This window comes from Xiphophorus couchianus, chromosome 6 (genome assembly GCF_001444195.1).
Source record: "Xiphophorus couchianus chromosome 6, X_couchianus-1.0, whole genome shotgun sequence".
Classification (NCBI taxonomy): domain Eukaryota; kingdom Metazoa; phylum Chordata; class Actinopteri; order Cyprinodontiformes; family Poeciliidae; genus Xiphophorus; species Xiphophorus couchianus.
Genome location: NC_040233.1, coordinates 8404846 through 8422421, shown reverse-complemented (window position 1 = coordinate 8422421; position 17576 = coordinate 8404846). Strand labels below are relative to the sequence as shown.

At 39.1% G+C, this 17576-nt stretch overlaps 2 protein-coding genes across 2 annotated transcripts; one reads left to right on the top strand and one right to left on the bottom strand.

Moving 5' to 3' along the window:
* The first annotated feature begins 533 nt into the window (after positions 1-533).
* Positions 534-2521, top strand: c6h14orf119 (chromosome 6 C14orf119 homolog). The gene is made up of 2 exons (XM_028021515.1): positions 534-1231; positions 1316-2521. The coding sequence occupies exons 1-2, from the start codon at positions 812-814 to the stop codon at positions 1487-1489; spliced, it is 594 nt and encodes a 197-aa protein (XP_027877316.1). The 5' UTR covers positions 534-811; the 3' UTR covers positions 1490-2521.
* A 107-nt stretch (positions 2522-2628) lies between these two features.
* On the bottom strand, positions 2629-15864 carry LOC114147001 (CAP-Gly domain-containing linker protein 1). The gene is made up of 43 exons (XM_028021514.1): positions 15719-15864; positions 15559-15632; positions 14772-14816; positions 14661-14685; positions 14518-14586; positions 14343-14432; positions 14172-14240; positions 13994-14089; positions 13241-13327; positions 13052-13147; positions 12856-12921; positions 12636-12725; positions 12453-12539; positions 12282-12371; positions 10973-11062; positions 10814-10882; positions 10680-10742; positions 10537-10599; positions 10392-10460; positions 10196-10279; positions 10028-10114; positions 9024-9104; positions 8854-8922; positions 8638-8727; positions 7938-8027; positions 7770-7853; positions 7603-7665; positions 7455-7523; positions 7305-7373; positions 7135-7218; positions 6768-6854; positions 6597-6680; positions 6458-6526; positions 6294-6383; positions 6111-6200; positions 5930-6019; positions 5763-5852; positions 5595-5675; positions 4835-4897; positions 4569-4628; positions 4338-4484; positions 4210-4257; positions 2629-3298 (listed from the first exon to the last, which is right to left on the bottom strand). The coding sequence occupies exons 1-43, from the start codon at positions 15792-15794 to the stop codon at positions 2745-2747; spliced, it is 3837 nt and encodes a 1278-aa protein (XP_027877315.1). The 5' UTR covers positions 15795-15864; the 3' UTR covers positions 2629-2744.
* Between the last annotated feature and the right edge of the window lie 1712 nt (positions 15865-17576).

The following is a 17576-nucleotide window of genomic DNA, read 5'->3' as shown; positions in this document are numbered from 1 at the left end:
TCCTGCTTTCAGACTGAAAATGTGTGCTCTTGAATTATGGCAGAAAAATTACCCCATAGTTTTGGCACACCATTCTGAAAAATTAAATTTGCCCTCAAATTTAATTTTTGAGGGCCTCAATACGGTCTTTTGCAATATCTGGTATTGAAAAGGGCTGTTTTTGGTATTTGATGAAAAAAAAAAGTGTGATAAAATAATTTGAAATCTCTTTCAAATCAGATGATCTCTTGTACGACGTGTACTTGAATGCACCGTGACGTATAAAGCCTATTGCCGTAAGCTTGCCACAGAACGCAATATTATGACAAGAATGCGCATTTAGACGGTGAAACCCATTGCGACGCAACACCTCTCATAAATATTAAAATAACTAAAAGAAAAATAAAGTTTCCAGAACACACAACTCACATTATGCACTTCAAATTCGTGTACATATATGTTATAAATCTATATCAATGTTTTACTTTTTGTAGATGTAGACAACATTTTTGCGCAAATCCTGCGCAATCTTCACTTCCGTGCACAAAGAGGTTTTAAACTGTTTCCGTTTCCTGTGTATTTTTTTGCAGCTACTCGTCTGCTGCTAAGTAGACATAACAGGTCTCTAAATATGAGCAAAATGACGTAGTTTACTGCAGATTAGGCCGGTTTTTATAATTAAAACAGCTGGTGTTAAGTGATGCCGGCTTTAAAGTGACGCGCGAGCGGCGGTCTTGCCTGAACCGCATGTAAACAAACCCGGGAGGGTTTCTCCGCCGCTGGCGTTTCAAAGTCCAGCAAACTTTTTCTGGTTGAAGACACTTTCTGAGAAATGTCGTGGTTTAGTCAGGTCAGTCAAGGTCCGTACCAGCGGCAGGCCGCCGATGGCCAACAATTTACAGCCCCGAATGTCCTCGGCAGTCCCTTTAATCCCGCAAGTCTACCAGCAGGAGCAGCGACCCCTCCTACCCAGAGCAGCAGCGGGGCTGGGCGGCCTTCTCCAGGCCAGTTTGACCTGCCATCAGCTCCCCAGGGTGCAGCCAGCCCTCCCAGCCTGGAGAACCTGTCCTGCGCGGGTCAAGACAGACAACCAGAGCCCATCTCCTACGTGACCTTCCAGGAGCAGCGGTGTGTCCTGAGCTGGTTCCAAGGCTGGAATGACTCCCAGAAGGAGAGGTTCCTGCAGGATCTTGTTGGGAAAGCCGTGCCGGGGAAAGTGTGCACTCTCCTCGACTCACTCAGCACCCTCCAGGTACTCCCTGCTCTGTTACATGCACTTCTTGAGTTGACACTTAAAAAAAAAAAAAAAAAATTTTTAACTACTGCTTTGTGACAGGTCAAAGACAAACTGCCCAACATCTTTGAGTGCCAGCTCCGGCTGTGGACCCAGTGGTTTGAGTCCTGGGGGGAAGAGGAGAGGAATCATTTCCTGCACATGCTGGAGGAGAAGGACCCCATGTTTGTTGCCCACTTCTACAGGAGCGTTGCTGGCACCGCAGGAAGAGACTGACCAGACGTCTGCATCAGAGGACATGCATGCAGTTGCTGCATTCCTTAGATTTGCTACAGACTTCTTACATAGAAGGTCCGTGCTTTTCCGGTCTCAGATACTCCGATTTCTCAGTCAATTTTTGCCCCATATTTAAGAAACGATAGAAAAGTTTTGGATGATTTTACGTCAGATGTTTGCACAGTGTTCAGATGTCGAAGATGGAACTTTGAGACACCACAAGGGAACTGATGGTTGGATGGATTGATGGCTGAACAGAGAGATTATTCAACAGAAGGCTGGATGGAAAGGCAGAATGACGGATGTACAACTTTAAAAAAAAAAACACTTTAACAGCAGTTTTTACAGTATTGTGTTTTTCATGCAGACAATTAGGCCAGAAAATAAATATTTCATTAAATATATTTCTGTTACTGGTCCAGACCTGGAATAAGAATAAATCAAAATCCATAATTTTCCGAAGTTTTAAATAGAAATCCACCATCAATACCGATTTCCAATTTTCCTTGGCATTGTGGCCTGCTGATTTCGACTTTTGTCCGTTATGCATGGATCAAAGGAAAGTGGGGGAAAAAAAATGTTTTTTGATTGAGGTTGAATGAAGGAATTACAAGATAATCCCCACTGATGCTTCAAAGCATATGACAACGTATAAAACGTTTATATTTACCTCGTGTCAGTTGTTTATAGACCAAAAATAGTGGGAGTTCTTTTGTTTGTTTTATTTGGTGATCGGCGTGTCAGATTTTTCTGGTAGCCGACATGCGTAGCTACGTAGTTTTACTTGTTGCAAAACTACGTAATTCCAATCTGCGAATGATTGACTTGTGCGTCTCTGCTTTTCTAGACCTGGTAGGAATCCTGTTTTTTTTTTTTTTTTTTGTCCTTTGGTCTTTTTCAAATCCATGTAATTGTTTAAACTGTGATGAAATCCTTTGTGATCATTTGACGCGAGTGGGTTTTTTCTACAGAGATTTGTAATGTTTCTCAAGATCAACATGTTCATAATAAAAACATGCTTTGTTTTATGAAGTTGGACGGTTGAGTTTCATTAAAACGTTTTTTCTACACAGGTTGTTCTTTTTTTAAATGTTTATTACACCTGGGAGATGACAGTCAGAGGTCAATTTAATACACACTTTTTTAAGTTTGTTGATTTATTGAATCAAAATCATTCATAAAAACAATAAAATATCTGATTATTAAGTCATGCAACTGTTGGACAAATGGGCCAAAACCAGACTTATTGTGTTGCTTAATTAATCCAGTCAGTTGATCCCGGAGGCAGCAAAACTATTGGCTGAGGATTTTCAACATCCTCAACGCAGTAGTTGAGAAACGGGTAGATTCTGTCGGTAAACTCTTGACCTGAGAACGAGTACAGATGAGATCTGGCGCCAGCATCGTAGAAGGACACCTGTCCCTTCTTGTAGTCCAGCAGGATGCCCAGAGTAATGGGCAGCCTCTCAACCTGAAGGGTTACAGACGTCCTGTCGATCGCCTTGAGCTCACCCTGTTTGTTCAGGATTATGGTCCAGAAACCGTTCGCGGGCCTGAAGGATAACGATCCTCTCCTCTTGGCCGATTCGCTGACCATCCCGATGTGGTAGCAACGTTTTTCAGCTACAGACACCTCCCAGTAATGGCGGCCTCTCGAGAAGCCGGTCGAGCCCAGAACGCCGAGGACCACGTCGAACCTGCTGGGGTTGTCCTGGGACTGGAGTGCGTCGTCGGTGGTGGATACCTCGGTGTTGTCGGAAAAGAAAACTAATCTGGGATGTGCCGTATTTGGATCCCAGGTGACCTTTGCTGGAAAAGGGAGAAATGCAGATTGTGTGTTTGTTAAAAAAGTTTAAACATGCAGAGTACAAGGCGTCTGTATGTTACTTTTAGGGTTGCACTGATAAATCGGCCTAGATTTCTTTCATTTTGGGTGACTGGCGATCGGTCAATACTTACATGTAAAACTGATCTTTCCACCGATATTACCTACTGACCTAAAGGTCTGAAAATCAACCAGTAGTTATGTTTCCATTACAAAGGTGGACACAACTGTCGATATTCTGCTCATGTTGAAAAACACATTTTCGCAATTGCTCTGTTTCCATTAAATAAGAAACACAATTAAAATCACACGGGAATATGTTTGGTCACGTGATAAGTAATTTTAAAAAAAAAAAACATGCTGTGCCATCATCCTCCTACCATTTGCTGCCGTCTTCTTCATCTTTTCCGCCAGCGCTAAAATCTGGTTGTTGATCACGTGACTCGTGGCAAAATTTTTTTCATTGCAATTTTACAAAATACACTAATTTTAATGTAGCTGAAAAACCACCTACTCATAACGCAAAAGCCTTCTAGCAAAAGACATGCGTTTTTTGAAATTGCTGTGTTTGAATAAAGCAAATTTGTTTTTGTAATTCCAATTCGCCCAACTATGTGATCAATGGAAATGCAGCTGCTGCCTCTTTTTGTTCTGCGGTGACAGACCCGCCCACCCGGTCACATCTTTATGTGCGTGGTTAACAACAGTCACGCCACTGCTGTAAACTTAGTCATTTTGTTGCTATATTGAGCAACTTTTCAAACAGACAAAAAATGTTGATGACAATGTAATTGGCAAGTCCGTTTTCTTAAAAGATTGGCGATCGACCAAAATACTGCAATCAGTGCATCTCTAGTTACTCTCTTAGCAATCCTGGCTCTTGCGTGTGACTCACTGTTATAGATGGTCCTGTCTTCCACGTTGGTTAGTTTAGCCACGACGTCTGAGAGGAGAGGAACAAAGCATGACTTCCTGGTTCCGATCTGAGCTCGTGTTTAACTCGTAATTCTGAGGTGAACATACTGTTGTAGTTTTCCTGCAGCTGCTCCTTCTCCCGCTGCTGTTGCTCGAAGTCGCGCTGCAGCTTTCTCAGGGCGGCGTCCTTCTCCTGCAGCTGCTGATGGAGACGATCCGCATCCTCCTGGCTCTGCTGCAGCTGCCTCTGCACGTCTGTTTTTTATCAGAAGCTTGCTATAAATAGCACAAAATGACACGGTAGATCTTCGCTACAGGTCTTTTTTTTTGACCTCTCACCTTCACAGTGGGTGTTGGAGTCGCAGCACGTTTCCAGCTCCTCCATTTGTTGCTTTAAGTCTGAGTGAGAAAGGAGCTTCGGTGATTATAGCACCAAACAACAAGAGACCATTTTCGGATCAGTGCATAAGAAGCAATTTAAAATTGAATGTTATTTTCCGAAACACGTCCACATGCATGTGGTTCATTCAGGGAATAGTGACTGATCTTTTCCCGTAGATAACAGGAAGGCTGAACAGAACACAGCAGCAGTGCTCATTCCATACCTCTATTGGCGCTCTCAAGTTTTCTGTTTTCTTTGTCCTGTGTTCTAAGTTGTTGTTCCAGGGCTGAAAAGAGAGGGAGAAGAATTGCCTGAATCAAGTGTTGCGTGCTCTTTGGGGTTATTTATGACACACACAGTGACTTGAAAAAGCCTTCACACTCTTTTAAACATTTTCACATTTTGTTATTTTGCAAACATGTCTTTATTTGGCAGACGAACTACAGCAGCTGTTCACGGCTGTGATCAAGAAGGAAAACTAGAGTGAAAATGTCGCCTAATTGTTCAATGTGGTTCACCTGTGTGTAATTCTATCCAACTTTTATCCAGCTGGTCTGTGAAAGTCTCAACAGCAGTGTTTCCATTACAAATGTTCGCAAAACTTTGCCAATATTCCGCTGATGACAAAGAAGGCAATTTTCGCAATTGCGGTATTTCCATTGAAACAAGAAACGCAATTAAAATCACGCGTGAGTACGTTTGTTCACGCGATAAGTCATTAAAAACAGGAAGTGCCCCGCCTGCCACATCCTGTCGTCTTCTTCTTCGTGGTTCGCGCCAGTGGCAACATCCGGTCGTTGATCATGTGACTTGTGTGACGTGTTTCCATTGCAGTTTTAGAAACTAAAGCAATTTCTTTACCACCAAATTCTCCTCCTCCCACCTCATCCTAGCACCAAAACCTTTTATCAAAAAAACAATACTTTTGTACGGCACCCTATAGTAAGTATTTGCTATATTATTGCATTAAAATAACAACAAACCAGTAACTTTCTTCTTAGAAGTTATAGAAGTTTCTTCCTTCGCTTTTTTCAGCTCAGATTTGAGATTGGCGATATCCATTACTGACAGAGACAGAAAAAACACAGTTATTCCAGTGGCAAATTAAAAACAAACAAAATGTTAAACTAGTACATGAAAGGAGTTTGCACCTAGTTTAAAATTCCTTGCGTCTGCCTCCTTGAGCTGAGCTTCAGTATTTTGCAGTTTCTTCTGAGCAAAATTGCGTCTCTCTTGAAGTTCTGGAGATGAAGAAATACATGCATATGAGCCAAAAGTACAATTTACCCTTAAGTAAATGTATTAGTTATCGCTTTACCTGCGAGGTTTTCAGCATACGTCTGATTGAGGTCTGATATTTCCTGCTGCAGCGGTGCGATTTTCTCATTCAGTTCCATAATCTGAGCAGCTAAAAGAAATAAAAAAAGGTAGTTGCTTAAATGTTTTTTTTTTTTTAATTACCTAGTTTATTCTTATTTTTGAAAGGACTAAATACTCACACAGATTTGCAATTCTCAAGGGTGACGTCTCCAGCATATTTGTTTTCTTTTTTATCTCATTTCTGACCGACTCCAATAGATTTTCCAGACCTAGGAAATAAGAAATAAAAAGAAAGCGTGAGGTGTGTCCATGTGATGTTTTATCATTATTATTATTATTAGTATTATTACTTTTTGCCTCACCTTTAATTTTCTCTGCTTGTGCTCCCAGTTGGCTCTCCATCTCCTTCTTCAGTCTGGCTATTTCGTCCTTCTGAGTCAGAATTTTAAATGCTGACAGAGAAAGATGTGATCCTGTCAGATCAGCTACTGCTCAGCAGTGCACCACTCATTTCACTGATACCTACTTAGCTTTGTGTTTTCATTGTCTGTGTCCTGAATCCCTTCTATCAGGTAACTGAGATGATCTTGGAGTCCTGCAGTCGCAATTATATTAAATAGTAAACTTATCCAGTGCTAGCGCAATGCTACGTGTTTGTTACTTACCTTGGATCTTGGCGTAATCTGATTCGTTTGAGGCCACAGTTACCAGTCGATCAATCTCTACTTGTACGGCAATAACCTGCAAAACTGAAAGAGTCGCACATTTTTAGTTGACTCACATAAATATCATTCAAAAGAATCGTTTATTTATTTAGTCACTGGCTTATATCTTACGTCTTTGGGACTGCGTGCTTCGTTGTTTCAGCTCTTCTGTTACTTTGACCAGTTCTGCACTTTTCTGGTCAATAATTATTTGAAGCTCTTAAAAAAAAAAAAAACAGAAATATTTTTCAGCCAGCTAGCTAGATATTGAACTGTACACAGTACAAGGATATATAGTAATTGTAAGAAAGACACATTTTTTTATTATTTTTTTGTGAGAGGCAAAAGCTTTTTATTTTGTTACTTTATAAATGTTTTTAGTCTATTTTTTAGCAACAAGAACAGGATATGGGTCCCTTTCCCTTAAGAAACACTTGAAGTAATTTAGCTAAGATAGCTAAAACAACAACATTTGTGTGCACGGTTCATGCAAACCTACCTTCAACTTTAGTTTGGGAAGCAGAGCTTTCCAGCTGCTTCTTTAGTTCTTCCAGCTGCACAGTCAACGTAGAAACTTGAAGAGCTTAAACAAACACATGCGTTTCATTAGCGTCGACGTCCTTCGATCTTCCAAGTCATAGAAAAGATACGCGCAGCTTTCCGACTCACCGAGAGACGTGACTGTATCAGATTTGCTCTTGAGTTCCTCAATCTTGGCTCCCAAACTTTTCTGCAGGTCTACCAAAAGCAAAATCAATAATTGTAAGTTTTGAATTCACAGCATTTCCTCCAGCAGGGATGAAGAGAAGTAAGAGTCACCTTGAACTTGCTGCTCATTTGTTGTTGCAGAACACTCTGATTGAGTCTGGTTCAAGCTGATCTGCAGAGCTGGTAGAAATAAAAATGTTTTTTAAATCATTTATACATTAAATATATTCGCAGCAGCCTATATGTTTACTAAACTTACTTTTTATCAAGTTCTGCTGTTCTTGGTTCTCCTTTTGTTTAATCTTCAATTGTTCATTCAGCTCTAAGAAGCATTATTTAAACACAAAATGAACAATTACGTCACATATGCGTTTTCCAATCTTAAAAAGAAGACACAAACAACGTAAACACCAGGAGCCCACTCACTCGACACCGTGGCAACGACTTTTTCTTCTTCACTTTCCTTTTCCAACTTTCTGAGCTGGCTTTGCAGTACAGAGATGTTTACCACTGAATAAAGCAGAAACAAAATGATGAGGCACACATAAATGTTCATATGAGATTAAGATTGCAGCGTTTTCTCGCTTCACCTACACAGTTCGCCGTTTTCCTTGTTCTTCTCCTTCATCTCCAGGTAAGCTTTTTGTAACTGCGCCTGCTTGATTTCAAGCTCTTTGTTGAGTTCTGATTGTGGGAAGAATTAGAAAATATTAGTAATTTGCAGGACATCAATAATGGACTCACAATGGTCAAAATAGGAGACAAAAAAAAGAAGATATTTTTTCTTTTCAGTGGTCTTAATCATGCTCCGCATTTATGTGATACACCAAGACAAAATAATTCATTATTGTGAGGTTTAAGGAAAATTCTATATGATTTTTGAAATTTTTTTTTGTTTTGTTTTACAAGTAAAAATCAGAGAAGTGTGCCAAACACTAGAATTTAGTCCCTTTTGCGCAATTCTTTGTTGAACCAACTTTTGGTACATTTATTTATTTTTGACTATATTTCTTTGAAAAAATACTTCAAGTTCAATCAGGTTTGAGTATAAACAACAATTTTTGATTCTTTCCACTGATGTCTAGGGTTGTTTTTCTTCTGGAAGTTAAACTTTCACCATATTCTGACGTTATTTACAACCGTTAACAGGTTTTCATCCACTTCTTGTTGTAACATTTCTATACGTGTGTGGTGCTGCAGCAACATTTAAAAAGGGGGAAGGTGTGTGGATGCTTTTTCGAGGCAAAAATCAACCTCACTTCAGATATTACTTCATTTTGCTGGAGGCACTTACGGGTAATCCTGTGGGATTGTAAAACCTCGGTCACCGACAGCTGTTTCTGAAGATATTCCACCTGACTCTGCAGGGTCAGGACTGTCATCACTGAAACGCAAAACACAAAGTCAAGAGCCTAGACAACATTAGTTTTATTAAATATCACGATGAATCAAAGAAGGACAGACATGTGCTCATTAGAGGAATGAAAGTGTTGGAAACTGTTTCACTCACTGTGTTTTAGGGTTTCCTGGTCTTTGCTATCTATCTCGCTCAGCAGACCATCCAGTCTCCTTTGCAACTCTGAAAAAAAAACAAAAACAGTTTAATGTGGAGTAAATTAAGGAATTTGTGATACAATTCCCATAAATGTTTAACTCTGAACCAGTAACAATTGAAAGTACCTGATACCTCACTGGTCGTCTCGTTGGTATCCTTGCTCTGAAGAGTCCAGATGTTATTCTGTAGCTCAATAATGTTTAAAACTGAAACATAAATGTAAATGGGAGCAACAGAGCTGAAATCTTGGTGGGGCCTTTGGACAGCAGTCTAAAGAAGTACTGTACATAGATGTTGTCAAGTAGAGACCTCCTGGGGTCCATCAAGAACGCAGTGAGAGCTTCCTGACTGTTACATCCTAACTACATCTGCTTGCAGGGCTCCAAATAAATTGCTGCTCAGCTGCAACAAAAAAGGACCTCATTGGCAGAAAACAATTCACAATCTGTAGAAAGTCCTGATCATTTAATTATTTAATCACTATTAACTGTGATTAAATGATTAATTGGATTAATTAGATTAATTGTGATTAATCAATTATTGAAATAATGGTTAACTAATTTAGTAAGCGATTAATGGTTAACTGGTCAGAGTCAAAAAAGGCCATTTGCTGAACAAAAACAACAACATATGCAGTAATTAAGCCAAAATTGTGCAAAAATATTTCTACATTCTGCATTTACGATAAGAAAATGCCCTTTGTCTGTAAATATGTTTTACTAAAAGCTCCTCGAGTGACAAATAATTAAATTCAAAAAGGAATTTTATTATTTGTTTATTTGTCTCTGCTAATGTATTTCTAATAATGCATGTAAAAAGCTTAAGAAGTTAAATGAAAACCTGCAGAATGTGTCGGTTTGATTAGACAATCACATAAAAATATGTGATCAATCGATTAATCAATTCATTAATCAATTACTGAAATAATTGTTACTTGCGGCAATAATTTTGTGGGTTTCCAGCCATTTATGGATTTTCCTTCCATAAATGGGACTGTTTTTACTCTTATGAAATATTAGACAGGGATAATTTAGGTGTCAAGAAAGCTGCCTGTCTGTAAACCACCTGGAGAGAAAAAAATAGGCTGAAACATTTTCCATGTGATCTGGACACGTCACAGTGGACTCACCTATCTGTGAGTTGGGAATCAGTCTCTCTATGTCTGCAGTCTTGGCTTTTAGTTCTTCTTCTTTCTGCAGCAGCTCCCTCTGCAGCCCTGAGGAGAACAAAAGGGGCATTAACGCATCTCGCTTTCAAGAAGGTTGAAACTACTTTCATAAAGATAAGTGGTACTCACTTATAATCTCCTTTGTACCAGCCGATGTTACGATCGCCTTCTTTAAAGCCGCGATTTCACTGTGCAGGTGTATTACACTCACAACTGACGCAGACAAGCATAATGTACATGACAAGTTTTATAGAAAGAAACCACGCAAGTCCACATTTTCCTCTAATAAATAGGAACGTTTGAAAAAAAAAACTGAAATTAATACCGAAGGCAGTTTTAGAGTCTTCAGTTCTGTTCAGCTGTGCAACCCTTTGTTCCAGTTCAGTCTTTGCCGCTGGGAGAAACAGGTTAGGACTTTAGATCAGGAGTGCAACCATGACACGACTCGGAAGTTCAGAAAAGCCGCTCACCGATATATCGCTCCTCAAGTCCCAAGCACTGCTCACGTGTCTGACGCAGCTGTTCCTTCAGGCCTGTACGGAAACACAAAAACAGCCTGGTTATCAAAAATGTATTTCACAAAATGCCACTCACGTCACAGAATAAGACTCACTCTTTATTTCACTTAGAGCTTTGGTGTAGTCTCGTTTATAGGTTTGAAGGAGTGTCAGAATATCTGCAAAAACATTCGAATAAGAATAAATGTTGAAAGTGATGCGATTTAAGAATAAGCGGAGGCGTGCTCACCAGGCTGTTCACCGGTTGTTGTCTCCTTGTGCTCCGTCAGCTCCTCCATGATGCTGATTACTTTCATGACTGGTCAAAGTAAAAGTGCACACTCGTCAGCTTTGTTATGGTGAACATAGGAAACATTCTCCAGAGACAGAGATCCCTCCTCTTCCTCACTCAGCTGTGCGATGGCGTGGTCTGTATTCTCCAGCGATTTCTGCAAAATGACCTCTTTTCTCTTCTTCACTTCCATTTCCTCTGTTATGGCTTCAATAAAAAAAAACAAAAACAAAAAAAACACTCCTTTTAACACATTTCTGCTTGTTCAGTTCAACTAACGTCAAGACTTGTGGATAATATGATAACGGTTACAAAAAACAGGACAAAAAAAGCACAGATTTTCAAATTTCATCACCAATTTTAAATGTGTTTTGATGAGATTTTATGTGACCGACCAACACAAAGTAGGGCATGGAAGAAAAATGGTTTCAATGTAAAACAAAAAAACAAAAAAAACAAAAAATGGAGACATAATCTTTACTTTTTTACTTTGTAACTGCAAAATACCTCCGTACACTCAGATTTAAAAATATATATATATATAATTTTTCTTAAACTCCAAAATTCTGACACAGTTACTTTGTGTTGGTATATCTCATAAAATGCAAATAAAACTAAGGCTTCAGCTAACTTTAGGGATTACAAGAAATGAAATAAGACCAAAAAAATGTTACGGACTAAAATGCAACAATATTGCATCGCTTTATCTTTTGCAGCAAAGGATGAATTTCCACCTAAAAAATTCCTTCCAACATCAAAATGTGAAAAGCTCAGTCCTTTTTGTTTGACTTTACATTAATGCTGTGTAGGGCTGATCTGTTGACAATTTCTTTGGATTAACTAATTAATAATTAGATAGCAAAAGGTGCTTATTAGTTGTTGGGGTTTTTTGACAGAATTTGAACCATGTGATGCTTAAACTAGGTCATTTGAGGAGATTTGAGTAGAACAAATTTGCAGAGTTTTTAAAATTATTATAATTTTTTATTTTCACCTCCAGGGGGTCTTTTGTGGGCTTTAGTGTCCCTTATATGACAGTAGGCTGACAGGAAAGGGGGAAGACATGCGGCAAGGATCGGCGGGTCCGGGAGTCGAACCCGCGACAAGCTGCGTCGAGGACTCAAGGCCTCCAAACATGGGTCGCGCTATCCCCTACGCCACCACGGCACGCCCTTATCATTATTTTTAATGAAAAATGTATATATATTTTTGTACAGTTTTGGCTTAATTTGTGCTCTCAGTGTCTTATTCTTTCAGTAAATTGCCTTATTTGGAGTCAGCATAGTCCAGTTAACGATTAATCGCTTACTAAATTAGTTGGCAATTATTTCAATTATCGATTCATCACAATTAATCAGATGAATCGTTTCAGCCATAAATAAAGTTCATGGCTTTGCGTGTTGCTGTTTTGGTTTACATCATTCACCTGTGATGGTGGGTTCCAGGGTCTCTTCGAAATTTGAAACTATCGTTGCCAAACGGTCCACCTCAAACTGGAGCCTCAGGATCTCCCTAGCTGAAAAATCCAAATCAAGAGCACACTGGGTCAATGCAAACGTAAAACAAGAACCTAAGTGGAGTTGGAGTGCAAGCTTACTAAGATTCTTGTCATTTTCCCGTTCACTCAGCAGCAAGATTGCTCTCTTCAGTTGCTCAGTCTTTTGCCTCAATTCCCTCTGAGCATCTGAAAGTAAAATGAAAAAACATAATAATAATAATCAAGCTCAACATGCAAAATCTGAACAAGATATGTGTTGGTGATATGCAAACACAAACTCACCAAGACTTTTAGATTTGGATCCCTGCGTCAGGATCTTGATCCTTTTCTCCATCGTCGTGATCTTATGGCGCACAGAAATCAGCTCCAGCACTGATCAATCACGTCCATGTGATCGATTAGAAATACCAGGTTATTTATTTTTATTTTTTTTGTACGACTTTAAAATTGTGGATAGAAAACAAAGAAACACTGGCAAATGTAGTTGGAGAGGCTTACACACCAATAGAGATTGGGTCTTCTTTGCGTTGCAGCTCGGAGAGCTTCCTGTCCAGCAGCTCTTGTAGCGCTGAGGGGAATTAAGAGTCTGCATTACGAGATTGAGTTTATGGGTGAACTGTAAAGTTAGAGCATTACTTTAATAAATGCCATGTGTAATCTCTTGTTCTAATTTTTTAGGCAAAGAGAGCGCGATTTACCCAGAAGTCTTCTATCGACAGTCAGAGCGGTTTTGCTGCTCAGTTCGGTCTGCTGCAGGTCCCAGATCTGATTCTGCAAGGAGATTATCTCTAGGACTGAACACACGAATTACACTTATCATGTACTGGACACCGTTTTCACTGCTCAGCAAAGAAATAAATCTTTCCAAAAGAAAAACAAAAACTCACTTAATGCCAGAGTTTCATTGTTCCTGCTGATTTGTTGCTTCTTGGCGTTGAGCTCGGCGGTCTTTGCGCTCAGTTCAGCTTGCACAGCTGTTTGAAACGATTTCAGAAAAGAGACTTTTCTATTCAAGGCAGAAATTCAGTAAAATAAGAACATCAAAATTAAATTGAAGCGTTTTGATAATGCATGACCTGCAGTGCTTTATGAATGTATTGTAATGCCATAATCTTTATCACATTTTTCACAAGTTACAACTACAAACCTCAACGTATGTAGGAACTAAATATTTAGGGATGAAGATAAATATTTAGCTTAATGACTAAATACTGAATTTGAAAGCTAAATATATAGTTTTTAAGCAAAATATTTAGCTTGTGGATGAAATATTTAGTTTGAAACGCCGACATTTATAACATGGCGAAAATATGACTTTGAAAAAAATGAACACCCATTTTTTTTAACTCCATGACTAGCTAACTAAACCAAAATATTGCTGTTAATTGTTGACTCCAATCACATGTTGTTTTCTTTCAACTTCACAGTTCACTTCACTACTTTGAGCTGATCTATTATACAAAATCCTAATTAAAAATATTGAGGTTTGCGGTTGTAATGTGACAAATTATGTAAAAAGCTCATGATATTTATGCTCCTTTTTTTATGAATGAAGTTAATCATACTGAAATATATATATATATTTTTAAAAACATTTTGAAAAACTGAAAACAATGAATGGATGAATAAAAACTTCCCACCTGTTATCTCGGTCGAATTTCCATTTGAGTTAACAGCGAATTCAAACTTCCTCCGTAAAGATCTAACATCCCTGGTCAGAGCCATGATCTTCAAAACTATAAGAAATACATTTTTAAGAAAAAATGAACTATGCTGAGGCATTATAAAGATGAAAATTACTTTAAAATTTAGGCATACCTTGAATGTTCTCACTGTCAATCGCCTCCAGCAGATGCTTCAGTTTGTTGTGCAGCTGGGTGTGGTATGCTGTCGGGAAATAGATGAAACATTTGAACATTTTGCTTGGTGAAGCCACCCCTGAAGAAGTGGTCAGAGGGTGAAGAGCAGGACTTTCAGGCACGATCTTACAGCCGGCGATGGACGTCACAGCCAAACTGCAGGTGGAGAGTTTCAGCGTCAGCTGCCTGACCTCCCGCCTCAACGCGAAGGCTTCCTCGTCTGCGATGGAGCGCGCAGGTTAAAGCAGAACAACGCAAAAGGAAGCTTTCCATCCAACCCGCCGAAGGATGTACCATCTACTCACCCAGCTGGCTGTTACGCCGACTTGCTTCCCGAAGCTGCTTGTTCAGGGAATCCAAGTTTTCTTCAAACCCTAACAAAACAAAAGCGAGAACCCGTAAGCATGCGTTGGATTAGAACTGGAACACGGATAAAGAATACACTCACCAGTGCAAAGTTTGACTTTTATTGACTGAAAGAGAATGAAAGGCATTAGGTTAGAAGAACCCAAATCACAGACAGCATTCAAATTAGCATGAAAAAGAGGTGATTACATACCGTTACATTTACATTGTCGAAATCAGTTCCATCTGGCAAGGGTATCTGAGATAAATACATTAAAAATGTTCAATCGTTATTTACAACACACAACTTATACTATAGCAACACAGTGGATATACAAATTGTGCAAAACCCAAGTAAAATGACAGGTTTCAGTGGATATGTGATTATTCATAGCACAAGGTGTGACTTGACAGCATCACACAATCAGATTGGAGTCGACTTAAGGAAATCAGTTAGAGATGACTTGAGCTTTATGACGTGGTATATTATTCTGCTGTTACTGAACATGTCGCCTTGTTTGAATTTTATGCACAAACTGTGTGACATGTTCAGTAACAATACTCAGGGAGGCTGTGGCAAACGTGGGTCAAGAAAATATTTCCTCTGCCCTGAATTGTCGATCGCAGATTTCTCAACTCTGCTGACTGAATGCTGCAGCCTAAATTGCAACATTGTTTCAGCTTGTAGTTGTCCAATTTTGAGTCAAACTGAAAGATGAATGAATGCTGAAATTAAATCCAAATATACTTCAACGTCAGATGAGTTTCAGGGTGTGAACACTTGTGCAACCGGGTTATTGTGGCTTTATCATAAAGTTAATTTTTCCCATTAATTGCATTTTTGTTTGTTTTCAAAAGGATATCGAGATGTCACCTTAAAAATGGTAAAAGTTTTACAATGGATCATCATGGTTTTATTTTTTTCCATCACACAATCTGGGCTGTCTGGCTCTCTTTACATGCACTATGAATGAACAGAGTCAGAATCAGTGAGGACTCACAGGAATCCTGGACAGGATTTCGTCCAGCTGTGGGTTTCCAGTGTTCTTGACAAACTCACCCACGTTATGCGGCACTGAAAACAGATGAAGGATTCAAATTTCAATCAATGTTTCAATGCTATATTTACTGGAAACATTGCGGGAAAACATTGCTTCTTACCATGTCTGTTGTCAGACGCAGGGAGGACACAGATGAGAAGGAAGGGAACCCAAACGAAGCTAGAACCTCCCGCCATTGTTCTGCTCCTAAACTGCAATGACTTGCAGCAGCAGCAATGCTCTTTTTATCCCACTGGATGACCAATACCAACAGAAGGTCCAGGCTTCCCAGAAAGGGAGGAGCAAATTGATTCTTACTAGTGTCAAAAGGTTAAAAGTGAAAAGGTTGCCGTAGTTCCGCTAACCCAGGAGAGTGATACAGTATCGTAAATATTCACAAGAGATGAAAACCAAGGAATAAATCGTGCTTTTTTAAATTGGAAGTGTTGAGATTATTTCAAAAATTGTAAAATCAAAAGATTTACAGTGCTTTGAAAAGTGCTCCCTTTTACGTTTTAATTTTTTTTGTCAAGTTCCAACCATGAACCTAGAGGCATTGTACGGCACCTTGCAAAAGTATTTATACCACTTGATTGTCCACATTTTGGAAAAGCACAGGCTTTCATGTATTTTATTGGGATCTTATGTAATAGATATACAGTATATGGTTTCCAAAGATTTTTTAAAAATACATACAGTATACATCTGAAAGGTTCGGGATGCATCTATAAAATATACGGTGGCCCAGAAAGGTCGACAAAATGCAAATGCCACAGCACATCAGCAAAACGGTTCTGCTAAAACGAAAGACATAAAAAAAACTTGATAGCATAACTTCTGCTTTGGCTTTTGTTGTTGCGTTGAGACTTTTGCATTTTGTTAACCTCTCTGGTTCACCGTAATATTAGGCCTGACTGAGTCAATCCTTATTACTGAATGCGAGAGGTTCTAAGACTGAGCCTTGGGGTACCCCGCATGTGATTTCTGTCCACTTCGATTAGAAGTTACTGATTGAAACAATTATCGGACCAGTGCACCTTCTTCCTCATGTTTGCTGTGACTTGGGAATGATGCTGCAGGATAGTTCATGACTATAATCCAATTCAATCCAGTCCGTTTAAGTTACAAAGCACATTTAAAATACAAGATGTTTATCCAAAGTGCTCTCCAGTAGGGGCAGATAAACTGAGACAATAATAACGATAAAATAAAAACATTATTTCTGGGTATAGTTTCGCAATCAGAGAAAGTTCAGGGAGCATGACTTGTACAGTATGTGCAATAGTTGCATTTGTAAATGTGCACACACCCATTAAAGAGATGTGGTGTCAGCAAAAAAGGAAAATGGAAAAAAGCAACGCCTGCACCCCCACCCACTGTAGGGTGGGGGTGTTAAAGGTGGGACAGGAGTTGATTGGAAGGGTACATGGCAACAACTATTGCAAAAAGAAAAAGAAAAGAAGAAAAAACAATTTAAGCGCAAAATCTTTCCCGCAATGTTGGCCCAAAGTACTGGCAGTAAAATAACGTGCTCTTCTGGTAAGTCCATTCGGATGGAATGAAGTTTGATCACTGAGATTACTGTAGTCAATACTGTTTACCTCAAGCAAATATTGCAGGCACATCAGCCAAAAAGTCATTATGGTCAAAGTGTGTAAAAATAGGTGCAGACAGAAAGCAGAAAACAATCGTACATTCATCGGAATGATGTACAAAAAGACATGATTGTACTGTTTATGCTGTAAAACCCGAGAGAGCCACTTTTAATATTCATTTTTAGTGTACATGGAAAGAAACCAAAGAGGAGAAAGAATAAAATAAAGGACAAGAAGAAAGCTTATCAAATCATTATTATTGGACCAATGAAACGGATTAACAAGTTAACTAGACAACCAGCAATGTTTCAACAGTCAATCTGCTTGTTTAGGTTAACTTCCACAAATTGCCTAGACAGATTGCCTCTCCATCGGAGTTGTTCA

Excerpts from the sequence above, each read along its gene's own strand:
- LOC114147001 (XM_028021514.1), bottom strand. The coding sequence starts at position 15,794 with ATGGCGGGAGGTTCTAGCTTCGTTTGGGTTCCCTTCCTTCTCATCTGT. Across the intron at positions 12,372-12,452 it reads GGAAAATGACAAGAATCTTA|CTAGGGAGATCCTGAGGCTC; the intron begins GTAAGCTTGCAC and ends TGGATTTTTCAG. Across the intron at positions 4,629-4,834 it reads ACTTGAGAGCGCCAATAGAG|ACTTAAAGCAACAAATGGAG; the intron begins GTATGGAATGAG and ends TTTCTCACTCAG.
- c6h14orf119 (XM_028021515.1), top strand. The coding sequence starts at position 812 with ATGTCGTGGTTTAGTCAGGTCAGTCAAGGTCCGTACCAGCGGCAGGCC. Across the intron at positions 1,232-1,315 it reads ACTCACTCAGCACCCTCCAG|GTCAAAGACAAACTGCCCAA; the intron begins GTACTCCCTGCT and ends GCTTTGTGACAG.